A 17,205-nucleotide genomic window follows, 5' to 3' on the forward strand; every position below is an offset into this window, starting at 1 on the left:
ATTAGCTAGTTGTGGCTTGTATGGATAAGGAACTTATTGTTTTTCTTTATCTTATATCATGTTCTTTGATTTCATTGAGATCAGTACTGCTTACAATTTTGACATTACTACAGGGCAGCAACAGATGTGTGTTGAGATTGAATATTCAAGAATCTTACTTTGTGTTTAAAGAATATTGGTACTAGACATAGTCACATAGATTTCACTGTGTCACTTGTTATGCTGGGGAGAGAGGAAAAGTTTAATTTCTGGCTTTCTGCAGAAAAGAAAGAAAGTAAAAGAACATGAATGTTTGAACCAGCTTGCAATTCGAATTGGTATATGCAGATTGTTAATTGATGGTTTTTATTTTGTGAAGTGAACCAACATAAATAGGGGATCTGTGGAGTTTTTCAGATAAGAAACCATCAGATAAATGATACGGGTAACATTGACAGCAGGAGCAAGAATTTATGGTAAGTTGGTAACTGTTAATGTGTCAGAAATCTTGTATTAGTATAAAATTTTTCTATAGAGTCAACCAAATAACATATTATATTGTTTTGAACGGTACACCTTGCATACAAAGAAATGGTACCACTTTATACTTCTAAGATTAATGATAGAATGAAAAATACTTACATCATTGTTTCTCTACCACTCACATATAACCTGGCTATATTTTATGCATTTGGACTAGTCAAATTTTTTATAAGGCAATCACTTCTTCCTCACATTTTAATAATAAATCTGCTTGCACATATTCATTGCTTACACCAACCAAGTCATTCGCCCGCAGCGCTTCATTCTCCCAATCTGTTCTATCAATTACTGATAAAATGGATAATACGCATACGACCTGAGCTGCTAAAAGCCCATAACAAAGGCCCATGAACCCCATATTCCAGAAAAAAGCCAGAGCTACTGCCACAGGTGCTCCCATCATGTAGAATGAACAAAAGTTTATAGCTGCACCAATGCTAGGCCTAGCACTTCCTCGGAGAGCCCCACAACAAGTGGTTTGTGGACAATTGGCTAGCTCACAAAGTCCAATAATAGGCAGCACTGCCACTGTCAGCTCAAGAACTTCATTGTCATTGGTGAAGACCCTGCCCCATGCTTCTCTTCCTAATGTTGTCAGTAGAAATCCAAATACAGATGAGAGAAATGCCAATGCTATGGCTACTACAGTTGCTAAGCGTGCCTTGTTTGGCCTGCCTGCTCCAAGTTCGTTGCCCACTCTAGTAGAAATAGCTGCACTAAGTGCTGAAGGCAATGTGTACATAAGAGATGTGGTTTGTATTACGATAGCTGATGTTGCAAGTGCAACATGGGGTTTGTAGAGGTAACCAGATAGAAGTGTCATCAACTCGTACCACCACCATTCCAAACAAACACCCAGGCAAGTAGGGATTGTTAGTTGAAGTAGCATTCCCCATTCCTTCCAAAGTGAGATAAAGCCTGGCTTGTTTGAAGGTTTTGCTGAGGATTTAAACAAATGAATCTTCTCTTCATGAGAACATTTTATATAGCCTAAAAGAAGTAGCAAGAAGTTAAGATTGGCAATAAATGTGGAAATTGCTATCCCCTGGATGCCAAGATGTTGATAGAAAGTAAAGAAGATGGCAATTGGAAAATGTAGTAGTGTTGCAACCAGAGTGCACCATAGCAATGGCCATGTTTTCCCTTTGCTGCGTATGTAGATACGTAGAGGATGAAGTAGGCTGTTGACAATAAGATCAGGAATTGCAGAGTGGCAGTAAAGGCTAGCAATATGTACTACTTCTGGTTCTTGATTGAGCCATAATAACAGAGGCCCAAGATATATCCAAAGAATCCCAATGGGTATTGATGCAAAAAGCAACAGAATTATGGTTTTTTGAAGGGTGAGAGACACCATGGTGAAGTTCTTGGATCCAAAAGCTTGGCTGCAGAGTGGTTCCATTCCAATGGCAAGGCCATAGAGCACAGAGTAACCTGTAATGTTGGTGAAGCCGATGGCTAGAGCACCTCCTGCCAGCTCCACGCTTCCTAGCCTTCCTATGCATGCTACTGAAATCATGTTTTTCAGGTAATTTAATATGCCCATAACCAATATCGGAAATCCAATGTCAAAAACATTCTTCAGTTCCTCTATCACCTAGCATAAAAGACTTGTCAGCATTATAGAATGTTACTGGTACATAGTATTATGTTCTTTGAGCTTTGAAGATTTTATTAATCTCACCTCTATCATTGTCAGCCTTTTTTTGTTGTCGATTGCTGCCATCATTTTCCTTTTTGCTTGTTCTTCTTTTCTCCTCTCTTATTTGGTTGAGTTATGTGGCACTGTTGATCTCACAGCTCATACACACTTTTCTGCACTTCAACATGCATGCTTACAGCCCACTTACTCCCATGCTGTTATGGGAGTGACATCCCATGGGACAGTAAGGACTTTTTATAGGCCCTCGGGTGGTGGGTTTTCAAAATTCTTTTTCCTCTTACTTGTGATGGAACATCTAATTAAATGGTAAAATAAGAATCTATAGTGGCTTTGTGCCCTAATCTCATACATAACAGATTCCTCAAACTTTAATTTGTAACTTTGCCAAATATATCTGAGCATATCTGCTACCTCAAATAAAAGAATCTTGCAGAAGAGTAATATTTACCTAAATATACGATTTATCTTCACATGTAGGGGTTTTCTGTATTTATAGTTGTCATTTTTTCATGTATAGTCTGATTTCTGCTGGCCTAATTAGTTGTAATCTTTTTAAGAGCTGAATAACCCTTGTGGTTAAATATAATTTCAATATTAACCCACTTGCAAAATGATGTTTTTACTCTTCACTGTGGTCTTTAGGTGTAACCTTGTAAGGTGGTTTACGCTTGCTTTTACTAATTTCCTTTGAAATGTTCATAATGTTGTTCTGTATTAGTAGTTTGTTATAAATCTCTATTGTACTGTGTACCATATTATGTGTTGCATTAAGAATGTTGAACTACTTTTTTGCCTGAGAGTTAGACTTCTTAATATTGCCAAGAACCTTTATCAAAATATCTGCACAATATCACCATCATGCCTCTGTCACTTAATGATGGGAAGAATCTATTTGTAGTGGTGGAAGGAATTTGTTCAGGTCCATATCGCATTCTAGCTATTATTTTCGAGTAAGCAAAAATCTTCCATCTTGTGCTTGCATCACAAGTGTATCCAAGATCCCCGGGAAAATCTCCTTGTCAACTATAGCACATGCATGCCTTATCCAGTAAAGTTTCTACTAGAAGACTTCTTTCTGTAAACGTTGCCCCATTTCCACTTTGTACTAGTTAGGTTCTTTGAGAAAGAGACACCCACACAAACACACACCCTCTCTACACCCTCAATTTCCACATCTTCTGTGGTAAAAAAATGTGTACAATGCTGCTACCCTAGATTTAGTTAGTTTTGGAGTTATATTTTATAGTTTCCATCATATACCATAATCTCTACAAAGACATGTATCCCATAAGCATCATAGAGTAAATTTCACAACATCATCCTTTTGCACTTGTGCATGTCCGTAAGAGACAAACAATGAAACAATGCAGATTTGTGTATAGATATCTCATGCATCCTGATTTTTTTTTCATTTATGTAGGAAACTGTTGTGTGCTTTTCTGTTATCCATCCTGTAAAAATAGAACATTTTTACCTTTCATCTATTATGAAAAGCATCTATCTCAAAGCACGTTATATGTAAAAAAATTTGTACCCAGTTATCTGTTGCTGAGAGCATAACATATGGTGCCTTTGTCTGAAGGTCATTGGTCCATTTGAAGTCCGATCTGTTTGCAACCTGGAAATATCTTGTCATGCTCATATGAAACCATGCATGTGTTTATTTGTTGCACCAAATGAGTGACAAATCAAACCCGCGCGTAAATTATTATCCCCACTTCGCATAATCTTGTAGGCAAATTGCATCTCAAGCATCTACTTTTATTCTCACCGTTGAAAGATGGGATGGGATTGGATGGGATGGGGATGCGATGGGGTACCTCCCCACTCATTTCCTTATTGAACCCCAAAAGGGGCAGTACTGTAAGGGAGAAAAAGTGCTATTTTTAAACTGTCATAATCTCTTGCTGTTGCTATGTTGCTTTTTTCTTGGTCCCAAGGTCTTATGGAGTGGTTATGAACAACAGAAACAACTGACAGGCAAACACGGCGTGGCTCGTTTATTTAACAGATGAAATGCATTTTCTCACACTTATGGACTCGAGGATGAAATAGTAGGGTAATCTCGATCCTTTTGGTGAGTCAATGAGATATTTTCTTCTTGTGGGCTATTATTCTTTCCTTTATTTTCACTCCTCGTGATTTAGGTTGAGGCAAACGTGCTATTTTATACATGTCACATCTATATTTATAATGTTTACTGTTACTCTCTAAGAGCTTGAGTTACTGAAATCTAACTTGCAGAAACTTGACTCTAGCTAACATGCCTTTGCCCCATATCCACTTTGCTTAATGTAGTTTGTTGACAAGCAAGGTCGAGTTCTAATGAATAGTTATCTTGAGAAGAGTAGAATGCTCTTCAAATCCTTGGGAACGACAGTGATGTATTTTAAATTTCATAAATTCATGCCACTTTTGTAATTTATTAGTATGCAGATCAGGTCATGCCTTGTCCAATGATTTTACTCAAGACTCTCCCTGCTCAAAATTATGTAGGGCCGGAACCAAATAATAAATCATACAGTCGAAATGCAATCCGAAACATAACAGTAGTGCCATAATATTCCCTTGTAGGGGCCATGGTTGTTGAAAATGCAAACAAGATATATAGCACTTTGAGTCTTGTCCTGTGGGATAGTGAAGAATGCTCTTTATTAGCACTATAATCTTGACCATGATTTAGGAAGCAGATCATAACCTAGGACAATGGCTTGGTGGAGAGAATCTGCTATGGCTAGATTGTCCACATTATTTGGTCTCGTCTCGATTCGTTTCATCATGATATGCCAAGAAATTAAACACGATGAAATTCCAAAAGACAAATCCACAGAGAGTCAACCATAAAAACCAAGAATTGTCTGGCACTTGATTTTTACTTTGTCCTTGTTGGTGGTGCTTCTTTATGGGGTGCACACTCTATTTGTACCAGTAGTAAGTTGCAATGAATAAGTTGGTTAGTACTATATGAAAACTTCTAAAACTCCAACCATCTTAGATAAATGAAGACTCTTTTAGCATTCTTGTCTCATGTCTTGATCCACACACATTTAAACATTAGTAAAATGACAAATATGCCACTCCATATGGATTAGGATTCCTTCTTGTGCACCTCGAGTCAGTGTCACTTAAGTTTTTCTATTCTTTTATTGTACACTGCAAGTGCCATAATTAAGTGATAGACAAGAGATTGAGGTGGACTAGTGCAACTTGATATGCATTCAGTTTTGGAATATTGATTAATCATATCCAACCCAAACCTGTTAATCTTGAATATTTTTGCTCATCTAAATCCCTAAATACCCCCCTTACTCAAGAATGAAACCAACTTGCCCAACTTTTGGTTAGAAAACAAGCTAGCTAGGTAATGGCATTATCGATAACTAGTTGATATTCAACAGATAAATGCTAGTTGAGTCTGTGCTCAATCTTCAATCCTTCTGTTTCAATATTTAGAGATCTCAAATCTCAAGTATGATTATCTTTGGATTTTAATCAATATAATCGCATTTTTCTCAATACCCGTATAAAATACATGACTAAGATATTTTTATTCTTATTATTACGATTTCTCAAATTCAAGTATTTCAATGAGAAACGTCTTTGGATATCTTAGTGAATAATGAATCAACCTCAACCTATAGTGTTTTAATCTATCCAAATTAATCCTCAAAAGTGAAGATATCTTTAATGCATATTTATGAGTAATCTCAATACATATTTTTGGCATTCTTTTGTCGTGAGGATCACAAAAAATTCGAATTTCAATTCATATCTTCTGGTGAAAGGCTGTTGTGGATGCCACCATACGTACCCTTCGTTGCATGCACATGCATGTCAATTTTTAGGTAATCCAAACGTGCTTCTTTTCTCTGTCTCTCTCCCCCTCTTGTATATAGTTTATATGCATATAAATATATGTATATGTATGCCTCGTGCATATCTTCATAATGTACATGTGTTACTTTTCTATGAATTCCCAAAGGGAGAATGTGAAACTCCAGCAAACCCAACTTAATTTAATGGTTATCTTAATTAATTTCTTTTCTGATCTCTAAGATGTTTGGACTTCTCCCACAATTATAATTAATATATGGATTCTACCAGTCAAAAACACTTTCATTCATCAAAATATCCTTTTTATTAGCAAAGAAAGAATTCTTTCACTTTGATGATGGGGTGTATGGCATGGATGTGCACCATTAATATATAAATGGAGCATGGAAGATAAATGAAGCTTACCAAAAAGGACTCAACATGCTCAACTAGTTATTCAAGGGACTCAAACACAAAAATTTCTATGTGATGCAAATTATCATGTGATTGGGTGGGGGTGGGTGGGGTGCATTATCATGTAACATGGATTTATAAGTTGATATGACATTATCCTAATTTTCACCATTCCATTGTAACAGGAGTTGATTTTAGGGGAAGCACTAGGTTTTCCATTTTGTATTAGAGTTCAATTTAATTTCAGTTTCATACCGAAAAGTGCCTAAAATATTTTTCAAATATAGAAAATATTAAGTCACGTATGATATTATATTCTTTATAATTTTTATTAATTTTAATTTGAGGGGGGATAAAGTGAGGTCACAATCATGTGATGTTAGTTATCAATCAACTACAAGAAATAGGGCATGACATGATCAAGAATTTCTTCAATCTCAACCATGTGGCTTCAATTTTAGATGAGAGTTAATTAAGTGTTAGGACCACACTTTTTCTTGCCTTAATAATTAAATTCTCGTTAAGTCATCAATCACTGTCTTAAGATTTCTTTATGAAATTACTGCTTTTTTTCTACTTTTTTCTTTCTTCTTTATTGGACCAAATTATGATTAATATTACTTTCTACTTGATTATTATGTTTGTCGGTAGATAGTGATACGAATATCACAGTAAAAAAGAAAGAAATAATTAAAGATCAAATAAATAGTAATTAGTAAATTATGATGAGTATAAAGGTCAGATCGTAATTACTATATACCCTCCTTTTTGAATTTACTAACACTAAATAATCATATCTTATACAAAAAGGTGACAACAATAAATTCTCGATAACAAGTACCATAAAATTCAACTAAATCATAAAACTGAAATTAAAGAAAAGAAATAAGAAATACTAATGTGTAGAAAAATGAAAAGTAATATACATAATGAAGTACGACATAAAGATGGTTAGTGAATATCATCCGGCCGAATCTGCCTTTGTGAAGCTATTCTAGTTTAAGAAAATTATGTTGAATTAAGTAACTATTTAATATTAGCTTAATATGCTGTATAATTATCAAGAATTCTGAATATGACGTTCTTTTAGGAAATTATTATCATATAATTAATAAGCAATGAAAGTGTGAATCCAATACGCCAATAATTTCTATAAATACTTTCACATATCAAACACCTCATAATGCCAATTTAAATATGCATATATCTTAATTTGGGGCAAAAATACGTTTTAATGATCCCTTTTTTAGATCAAAAGCCCCGAACTGATATTGAGGGTTAGGCAAAAATTTTGTCACTATTTATTTTATCACTATAATAGTTAGGCAGAGGAAACCTAACTTCACGTGCAATAATGATATTACAGATAATTTGAGAAAAAATGGTAATAATAATAATAATTAATGAGTAAGGTTCTTGCCAAACTTCAATCTTGATATACACGATTTTAACAACATCAATGTATATTCTCCTATCTTTATTGTTAGGAATAGTGAGAAGTTTCTCATTTAAAACATTGTTTCTTTCCCATCTTAACCATATGATTGGATCTGCATTGAAAACACAAAGGTGATTCTCATATTCAGCCTATTAACTCCAGAAATAAAACGTGGTCCGAATATCGAATTTTTTTATTTATGTTTTTAGTATATCACCACAAACAAGTACTTAATGCTATCTTATTTTAGGGGTCATGATTTCTCTTTTTTTAGTTTGTCTCAAATTTTTTATTAAAATATTTTATTTCTATTTTTAGTAAAAAGTTTATCTCTTTCTCTCTCCTCCTCAATAAAACATGGTACATTTTCCTCTCTACACTCATTATCCTCATCTAAAATCAAGTGCAATAAAAAATGCAATCATCTTGAATGCGACTAATGAAAAACTCCCTTCTTCTCTTAAAAATAAATCATATTTATTATTTTAGAATGTCTTTTAAAAATAAACCAATTCTATTCATGAAATTTTTTTTTCTCTCTAATAGAATGAGTCTCATTCGTTACTAACAATACTTCAATATCTTATTACTAATTGTACTAGAAATAACTACTCCCCACTATAGTTACTTACTATAGTTGGGAGTAGGACGTACAAATCATAGGAGGGGCAATAGCTACTTAATCCTAACTTAATTCAAAATAGCTTGAACCTATGTTACTAAACTTCTTCCTATATTAATTCAATAACTTATTACCAATTGTACTAGAAATAACTACTCCCCACTATAGTTACTTAGGACTCGTTTGATACAAAAGATGGGATATGAGAAGATATGTAAAACAAGATAAGAAATACGGGCTTCATGTCAAGATATGCAAAGATATGATTTTTTTTCCGTTGTTGTTTGATAGAAAAGAAATTATGTAAATTTGTATTGTATATTAAATAACATGGCTTAACTTGACAAATTGGTGAGATACATAAACAAGGTTAATGTTATAATTTTGGTAAGATTAGATAGGGCCCTGGTCTTATATTGGGCTTTGAATTAAGCTTAACTATGGTATCAAACAATTAGAAATGTCCATATATAATTCTCTATCTTGGTATTACTAATTTATCAAACATGCCCTTACTATAGTTGGGAATAGGACATACAAATCATAGGAGGGGCGATAGCTACTTAATCCTAACTTAATTCAAAATAGCTTGAACCTATGTTACTAGACTCCTTCCTATACTAATTCAATAACTTATTACCAACTGTACTAGAAATAACTACTCCCCACTATAGTTACTTACTATAGTTGGGAGTAGGACATACAAATCATAGGAGGGGCGATAGCTACTTAATCCTAACTTAATTCAAAATAGCTTGAACCTATGTTACTAGACTTCTTCCTGTATTAATTTTATGCAATTAATTATCGTGTTTATTTAACACTACTAGTCTCTCCTAGACACTCTACACATGTCGTGTTTTTACTCGATCGCAGATCTTCTCACCTATTCCCAGACTCATATACTGATATTTGTGTAGACAAATTTTATATGAATAATTAGGATTTGATCTAGAATTGGAGACAAAAGCCTAAGACAATGAGAAGTGAAAAAAATCAATTATCGAGTTAAACATAGTATATCCAAGATTCTCATAATTAAATGTTTTGTAATTTGTAAATACGAGAACTTTTCATCATTGTGCATAGGTTTTATCACATGTTAATTTTACCGTTAACAATTCGATTAGCCCGTAGGGCTAGCCCTAAACCCAAACGTTTAGGGGTTGAATAAAAATGTGTAACTCAATAAAATTTTAGTTCAATGAGCTTATACCCGATTAACCCACAACTTAAGTAGGATTGACCTAAAATCTATTGAACTGATTCGATTGACATAGCTGATGACTATCCCACCACATAAACATATGGATTTATTTAGTACCACTATTGTTTTCTCCAAATTTTGTTGGGCCTAATCATTCCTTAAAGATTAGATCTCTAAACATATATCCCCTCCTCTCATCACACTAAGCCCAAGGGAGAAGAAATGGACTGCATTTGAAAACCAAATATATTATTTTTGGTTTTACAAAATCTCCAAAAATAAATAAATGAACCAGGGGCTAAATTTATGTTGGTTCATAAATGCAACTCTATTAAATACTCCCTCCGTCCCAATAAATATGCAACATTTGGTTTTCGGCACGAGATTTTATGCAATGTTGTTTTGTGAGTTAATGAGAAGAGAGTAAAGTAAGAGAGAAGAGAAAAAGTAGAGATAGTGTTGCTTCCATTTTAGGAAACGTTTCATTTTTATTGGAATAACCCAAAAAGGAAAACGTTGCATTTCTAATGGGACGGAGGGAGTAATTTATTTCATCTGTTCTACAATAGTATACACGTTTTCCTTTTTAGTCGGTCTCATAACTTTATAATTTAAAAAAAAAAAATTCTCTTTAATGAGGTGTGACATATTTTCTCCACTAACAATACTTTATTCACTTTTTCTCACTACCTCTCTCTTATTTTACCAATTTTGCAAAATCCGTGTCAAACTCAAAATAATAAAAAATGTTTGTATTAATGTATTTTAAACTTCCCGCCTTGAAATCCATTACTCCTATTTTCACTCATCATGTTCGTACCAAAACCGAAAAAAAAACGACCAAATCACATCAACAATGGCGTCCCAAATTCTTCTGCTATCACTCTGTCTCACTACCTTCTTTGCATTCTCTCTCAATCCCCAACATGCAAATTCAGGTACACTTGCCAAAATCCCTCCTAATTTTCAGAAATTTTCTCTGATCCTGTTTGTTTCGTGCAGATGGCGCAGTGGAATTGCCTGTTTTTATATTCAGTTGGCCCAATGATGAAGGAAATTTCGCAGCAGGCGACATTGCAACGATCAATGTGAGAGTTATTGGGAATTACGAGAAGGGGAAATATGAATTTGAGTTTAGTCCTTATCTGATAGTGAATGATAAGATAGGAAATAGCAGTTTTATAACTGGGGTTTCTTTGCAATTGGATGGCGGAATCGACGATTGGAGAATCACTTTCAGCCCTCTCATGGTTGGTCTCTTTGATGTGCTCATCGTTGACGACCATTTTCGCGTCTTCGATTCCTCCTTGCACTTTCAAGTCAACCCAGGTTTTTTCTCTCTTTATTGAAATCCCAGCAATTCAAATTATGCAAAAATTAATTGTTGCTTGATTGAATTCATTGTGCAGTTGTGTTGCCTATGTGTGTATAATACTTAACCGAATTCGAATTGGAACTCCTTGTAGAAAAGGGAAATGCGTGTTCAATTAAGGTTGGATTGGCTCATTCTTACTAGTTATGATCTACAATTTTGAGCAAATGTGTAGGGAAAATGTATCCCGCGGCAGGGATTATGTCATGGGGAGACGGGGCAGATGAGTTCGTAGCTGGAACGAGGGCTGAAGTGTTCATCCTCCCCAGAGATGCATTTGGCAACGAGGTCACTTCAACCAGTGAAGGATCAAGAGACTACACTTTCTCATTATCTGCAACGACCTCGGATGGAATCCCAGCAACTCTACTCAACACATCATTCAAAGGATGGAATGAGCAACAACACCTCTGCCTTGAGTTCATTGCAGCTACTGCAGGAAGCCTCCTCCTTCATGTAGAAACCGAAAACCAAACACTGCACGGATCGCCACTACCGTTCATGGTGCATCCAGGTGGTTCACGCATTTCATAGCCTTGAATGCTCCATTTTTATTAGCTCTTAGATTGATACCTATCAACTTTCCCTGCAGGGAAACTGGATATCTCCCGCTGTGAAGCTCGGCTGAAGGTGGAAACGAAACATTTCCAACTGTTCTCGAATATGGAAGGGTTAATCCACCAGTATGATCGATATGGGAACTTGGTTTCTGGATCATATGAATTCGACCTTGAAGTTTTCGAAAAGGGAACCAATCTGTCCATGCCGTTATCTGATCTTCTCTTCAGAGACGTCGCCCCTGGAACTCAGTCGTTCTCCTTCACCCTATATGAGCCTGGGAACTTCACACTCAATATATCAGATAAGGAGAAGAACACCCTGATCTCCAACACACCATATGATTTCGCTGTATATATAGGTACTCGAGAGAAATATACTCAACTTCCTCATTTATGGACATTCGTTTCTCAACAAGGACTTTTTCTGGATGACTAAAACAGGTTACTGCGATGGAGTTAACAGCATAGTTAATGGATCGGGTTTAAATAGCTCTGTTGTTGGTGAAACTGCAAAGTTTTCGATTTTTTTGAGGGATGCCTATTTGTATCCTTCTCAGGTTCAGCTAGAAAACCTTCGAGTTCACATTATACAGTTGTCTGATTCACAGATTATACAACCAAGAATACAAATAAGGGCGTCTAATGGTATGAGTTCATACAGCATAATTTTGTTCTAGTATTATAGGAAAATCATGTATCTCAATTCTCTTCTACAGGAAGCTTCTCCTCTGGAAAATTGAATCATGGAGTGATTGCTACAAGAAACAATGTAAATTTATTTCTAGATATCTTTTCTTCTGTTTCCCATCAGATGATACAGATCACAAGAATTTTGGTAGTTGACAGATAAACGATAACTGGAATTTCAAGGCTAGCGACTTTGATGTTAGTTATAAATCTGAGAAGAGCGGCTTGCATGAGATGCGTGTTTTTTGTGGGAACATCGCCTTGAATGGTGGTCGTGCATTTAGAAAGGAAGTGACTGCAGGTTCCCATTCAAAAGTTCTTAGCAATAATGTCAGTAGGTCTGTTTTATAACAAGCCGATGCTTATGTTCTTCATCCTGATGTTCGTGGCTGATGCAGGGGCTGTCAATGTCTCACTCTCTGGGGTGGTGAGGTTTTCAGAGAAAGTGGCGAAGATGGTGAAAAATGACATAGTTGTACGCCTCGTGGATTCCTATTCAAATCCTGTGCTTTTACAAGAATCACACTTGAGATTGGAGATTGCTTCAATCAACAAATCTGCCTTCTCTACATGGGATTTTGCTGACAACAACAATGGGTTGTACACGGTTAAGTATCTTGCAAATGATATTGGAACCTATGAGCTGTGTGCTTCTTATAAGGGAGAGCGCTTCGTGCCATGTCCCTTTGGTGTTCACGTCTATAACTGTAAGTAGTGTCGTCTGAGGCTTGGTTAGGACTACAATTTTTGTTCTCTACTAGTCCTATATCGACTTGGTAAAGATAAGATAACCATCTCTCCTTTATAACCACCAAGTTGTAAAAATTATTGTGCAGATGAGTATTTCCCTGTAGCTCGCAATGACACAGCTTCCATTTGGGAGGATGAGGCACTTGATTTTGATGTTACGAGAAATGACTCTTTTTCTGGTGCAAATGCAACAGTTGTTGAATATTCCAAGGTGGAAAGAAATGATTTGAGTTGTTCCTTAAATTTATCAACCATGTTTATCTGGTGTGATTGGTTTGGTTTTGCAGCCAAGGCATGGTTCACTCCTACTGTACGGAAGCAGTGTCTTTAGGTACACGCCATATAAGGATTTCTATGGTAATGATGATTTCTCTTATACGATGTCCGATTCAAATGGGAACCTTGCCTCTGCTGCTGTGGGTTTGCTCATCGTCTGCAGACCGCCTCACTTTGCTTCGATCCCGAGCAACTTGCAAGCTGTAGAAGAGGGCGTTAGTCCCACATTCGGGTAAGAAAGAAAGCTTGCCTCTGAACTGTAGTCTATGATTCTGATTGAAGTTTCAAGAAATCTTTTCCTATAGATCTCACAAATCTTACAACACCTAGTAATAGTTTATTAAATAAACCAGTCCGACAGATGCTCGACGTTGTGCTAATCTCATGGTTGACTATGTTTTAACTCATGCAGTGGTTTTAATGGATTTGAAGTCACTTATTCGGACTTGGGAGAAAACATAAGTGTCACTCTGAGTTCAAAATCTGGTACAGTTCAGCTATCTCCTACGCAAGTGCAGTTTTGGAGGCCTAATTGGGACAAATTTTCAGTCCATAAAAAGGTTGATGAACTGAAGCTGATTGGTTGTATTGATGTAGTAAACTCAGCCCTGCAATCTATCCAATATTCTGGGTACATAGATATGATCACTTCGTGTCTGTGTTTGTGGATAAAAACATAGTCTGATTTGCTTCCCTTTGTGACAGAAACCGTGATTTCTATGGTGATGATATGATCACACTTTATTCCGAGAACAGCAATGGGAGGAACGATGTCAACGTTCCCATCTTCGTGCAGCCTGTGAACGACGCTCCTGTGATAAACGCCCCATCATTCGTCGTATTAAATGATACGAGTGATGGAGTGCAGATTTTTCGTGAGAATTCTGTTGGTGTTCACGACCCTGATCTTCAGAACTTTCCTGGTAATAATTGAACCTTTCTCAAAGAAATCAAGTACTGTAGTTATTAAAATTTTATAATGCTTTTGAGGTGTAGGAAACCATTCCCATTTCTTGATTGTGTTGACGATGGAGGTGAGCGATGGATTCCTGTCGACTAGCCTCCCTGCAGAGCTCGTCGCATCGACTGAGTTAAAGATGAAGAGCAGCTATCAATGGCAGCCTCTCCAAACATTTGTTACAATATCAAAGCATTTCATGGTGAGAGCAAAGGGGATCAGATTTAGGGGTGCAATTGAGGAATGCAACAGTATCTTGCAGAAGCTATCTTACCATGTGAGTCCATTAGGAATTCATAGCGATACAATGGCACAACGGATTTCATCCTCGTTAAACCTAAATGCTTTATCCCTCTCTCCCTCTCACTCTGCAGGAAGGCCAGCATGGAGCTGTGTTGACACTGACAGTGAATGATCTTGGTAACCATGGATGCTACCCGAACTGTGATCAGATGATGTCGACACCTCTGTTTGCTGAGTCAACAGTAAACCTCGTACGATACAAGCCCATGAGTTCATTGGCAGCTCATAGTAAGACGTGATCATAGTTTCAGGCTTAAAATAGAGAGAAAAAGAAAAACTAAGTTTGAGTTTTGGTGCAGTTTTAGGATCTGCAATCGTAGTCGAATCGATACTTGTGATCTCTCTTGGGTTGCTGCTGCTGTTCTTCATATGCAAATGTGCCGTTGTTTTAGCCCGGGAGAAGAGGAGGAGGAAGGCTAAGGAGATTGAGCTATCCAAACTTGAACATTCTTCAAAAGAAAATGTAAGCTGATTTTTTATTCTAATATTTTATATAGAAGAAGAATAAAATTCTAAATGATGTTGCATTTGCAGCTGGATATGGATGCTTCTGAAAATGAGAGGTAGTTGCCATGCATATGTGGAAGACAGAACTGAAGCTCCAACAAGTTTTTACTTATCCAAATTTTAGTTTATTGTTAGCTCATTGAAATTGAATGTATATATAGTAGTTATCTTAAATTGACTTGTAGAGTCATGGCTAAATGCTTGTTTGTGAACAAATAGCCTGTTTATCATCTAGAAGAAGTTGTATACATGATCTAGAAGCCTAAATCATAGAGTATGATTCTAGTGACTATTTTGTTTCGAACTGCTTTATAAAAGCATATATATGTTGGTTGATCTCATCCGGCCTTTCTTGATTGATAAAGTGAGCAGCTCCTTCAAGCACGACCACGTCCTCCAACAATGGCACGAATTGCTTGAATCCGCCTCCATGTATGTACTCTTTGGTCCCAGGAATATGATAGGTAGGGTCAAATTCCCCGGTGATGAACTTTGCTGGCACTGTTACCCCAGCTCCTGACCAGGGGGCGTTCAGTTCACAGTTTCTGTAAATTAGCAACAATACAAGAAAGTAGAAATTAATGGTAGTAGAATTAGGTATGTTAGTCCGGATAAGGCCATAAATGAGATCAGCTACTCTGATTAACGGAGCTCATTAGATAAAGAGATAAGGCTATAAATTGGATGAAATTTTCATCTAAAGTGATGGAGGCAATAAAAACTACTCACAAGACAAACACGCGATAGTAGTTGACTCCTCCGGTGAAACCAGTCTTGTCAAATTTGGTAACATAATAGTGAAGATCATCCTCTGTCAACCAAGGCGCTCTATCAGTGGAGTAGATAAATCCTTTGCCCTTGGGGAAGAAAAAGGGAGCAGGCTCACGGTATGACAGAATATTCTTGAGAACTTCCTTGGTGCCAATCTTCTTAAACTCACCTTCTATATCACCAGGCTCCTGCAAAATTTACAAGAAAATATATGCATCTAATATTTTAAATATGTAGAGAATTTAGGTCCTGCAATTATTTACATAATCCTGGCCACAGAAAATGCTCGTAAATAGCTTCTTGTTCCATCTAAAATCCTAAATAATGGTTTGTTGTTGGGAATAAAAAAAATTGTTCAAAATTGTGTGGCTCTTCATCACTAAGTCTTTACTTCATAATCATATAGATTCAAACAAACTCAAATCCAATATCCAAGCGCACTCCAACAAATAAGCAAAGGTCTTAAAATCCAATCAATAGTCCAATCCAATCCAATCTCAATATACAAGTTGTCTACAACTCACAGATTGAAGAGCAAAGTAATTAAATCATTCTAATTTCCTCACTGAGATTCCAGGTACATACATAGAGCTGTTCAGCCACCCCATGAGCAGAATGAAGAATCCAAAAGGTAAAGTAAGTAAGAAACGATAGCCAACCTGAAACCTGCAGATATAGTGATCATCACCATACAATTTCCGAAACGCCTCAACCGGATTCGCCTCAGGATTTCCGGGGAAAAAAGGCACGCCTAGATTGACCAAAGCCCTGACTCTATCGGGCCGATACATAGCGAGATGCCAAGCCACGTTGGCACCCCAGTCATGCCCGACAACAAACACCTTCTCTTCATTCGGCGCCACCGCGTTCAGCAGTGCGACCAGGTCGCCAACCAGGTGCATTATGGTGAATTTCGATGGGTCATCCAGCGGCGCGCCTGTGGTTTCTCCGTAGCCTCTCATATCCGGCGCCACCGCGTGGTAACCTTGCGCCGCCACGAAAGTCATCTGGTGGCGCCATGAGTACCAGAGCTCCGGGAAGCCATGGATGAAGAGCACTAGCGGCCCCTCGCCCACCTCCGCTACGTGCATCTGCAAGCCGTTGACGGGAATCACTCTGTGCTCTATTTTTTCCATTTTCTTTTCTCACTACAAACAAAAGTCTTTCCCTCCATCCATCAGCATTTAAGAGTTAAGACTAATACAATTATAAAATATTAGTCAATGGTCAAATTGTTGAAGCCGCCGTTGGTCGCAGCAGCCAATGAGATACTGAGATTGTTCTACTCTATCCAAAATTTGAAAATTCTAAGAAAGCAATGTAAGTGGATAAACGGTAAGGG

At 36.8% G+C, this 17,205-nt stretch overlaps 3 protein-coding genes across 3 annotated transcripts; 1 reads left to right on the plus strand and 2 right to left on the minus strand.

Moving 5' to 3' along the window:
• Window positions 1–485: 485 nt before the first annotated feature.
• On the minus strand, window positions 486–2,400 carry LOC125192259 (protein DETOXIFICATION 55). Its single transcript, XM_048089784.1, has 2 exons — window positions 2,207–2,400; window positions 486–2,119 (listed from the first exon to the last, which is right to left on the minus strand). The coding sequence occupies exons 1-2, from the start codon at window positions 2,249–2,251 to the stop codon at window positions 689–691; spliced, it is 1,476 nt and encodes a 491-aa protein (XP_047945741.1). The 5' UTR covers window positions 2,252–2,400; the 3' UTR covers window positions 486–688.
• Window positions 2,401–10,911: 8,511 nt separating this feature from the next.
• On the plus strand, window positions 10,912–15,256 carry LOC125194479 (protein GAMETE EXPRESSED 2). Its single transcript, XM_048092717.1, has 15 exons — window positions 10,912–11,008; window positions 11,227–11,565; window positions 11,644–11,970; window positions 12,053–12,256; window positions 12,328–12,380; window positions 12,458–12,599; window positions 12,697–13,005; window positions 13,135–13,259; window positions 13,336–13,556; window positions 13,737–13,955; window positions 14,030–14,247; window positions 14,321–14,559; window positions 14,657–14,813; window positions 14,885–15,048; window positions 15,120–15,256. Exons 1-15 carry the CDS (start codon window positions 10,927–10,929, stop codon window positions 15,150–15,152), a joined length of 2,832 nt encoding a protein of 943 aa, XP_047948674.1. The 5' UTR covers window positions 10,912–10,926; the 3' UTR covers window positions 15,153–15,256.
• On the minus strand, window positions 15,232–17,138 carry LOC125194477 (epoxide hydrolase A-like). Its single transcript, XM_048092715.1, has 3 exons — window positions 16,523–17,138; window positions 15,822–16,051; window positions 15,232–15,637 (listed from the first exon to the last, which is right to left on the minus strand). The coding sequence occupies exons 1-3, from the start codon at window positions 16,997–16,999 to the stop codon at window positions 15,382–15,384; spliced, it is 963 nt and encodes a 320-aa protein (XP_047948672.1). The 5' UTR covers window positions 17,000–17,138; the 3' UTR covers window positions 15,232–15,381.
• Between the last annotated feature and the right edge of the window lie 67 nt (window positions 17,139–17,205).

The sequence above is a fragment of the Salvia hispanica genome, chromosome 6 (assembly GCF_023119035.1).
Source record: "Salvia hispanica cultivar TCC Black 2014 chromosome 6, UniMelb_Shisp_WGS_1.0, whole genome shotgun sequence".
In the NCBI taxonomy this organism is placed as follows: Eukaryota; Viridiplantae; Streptophyta; class Magnoliopsida; order Lamiales; family Lamiaceae; genus Salvia; species Salvia hispanica.

Excerpts from the sequence above, each read along its gene's own strand:
- LOC125192259 (XM_048089784.1), bottom strand. The coding sequence starts at position 2,251 with ATGATGGCAGCAATCGACAACAAAAAAAGGCTGACAATGATAGAG. Across the intron at positions 2,120-2,206 it reads AAAGGCTGACAATGATAGAG|GTGATAGAGGAACTGAAGAA; the intron begins GTGAGATTAATA and ends CTTTTATGCTAG.
- LOC125194479 (XM_048092717.1), top strand. The coding sequence starts at position 10,927 with ATGGTTGGTCTCTTTGATGTGCTCATCGTTGACGACCATTTTCGCGTC. Across the intron at positions 11,566-11,643 it reads ACCGTTCATGGTGCATCCAG|GGAAACTGGATATCTCCCGC; the intron begins GTGGTTCACGCA and ends CTTTCCCTGCAG. Across the intron at positions 14,560-14,656 it reads TGCAGAAGCTATCTTACCAT|GAAGGCCAGCATGGAGCTGT; the intron begins GTGAGTCCATTA and ends CTCACTCTGCAG.
- LOC125194477 (XM_048092715.1), bottom strand. The coding sequence starts at position 16,999 with ATGGAAAAAATAGAGCACAGAGTGATTCCCGTCAACGGCTTGCAGATG. Across the intron at positions 16,052-16,522 it reads ACTATATCTGCAGGTTTCAG|GAGCCTGGTGATATAGAAGG; the intron begins GTTGGCTATCGT and ends TAAATTTTGCAG. Across the intron at positions 15,638-15,821 it reads TACTATCGCGTGTTTGTCTT|AAACTGTGAACTGAACGCCC; the intron begins GTGAGTAGTTTT and ends GCTAATTTACAG.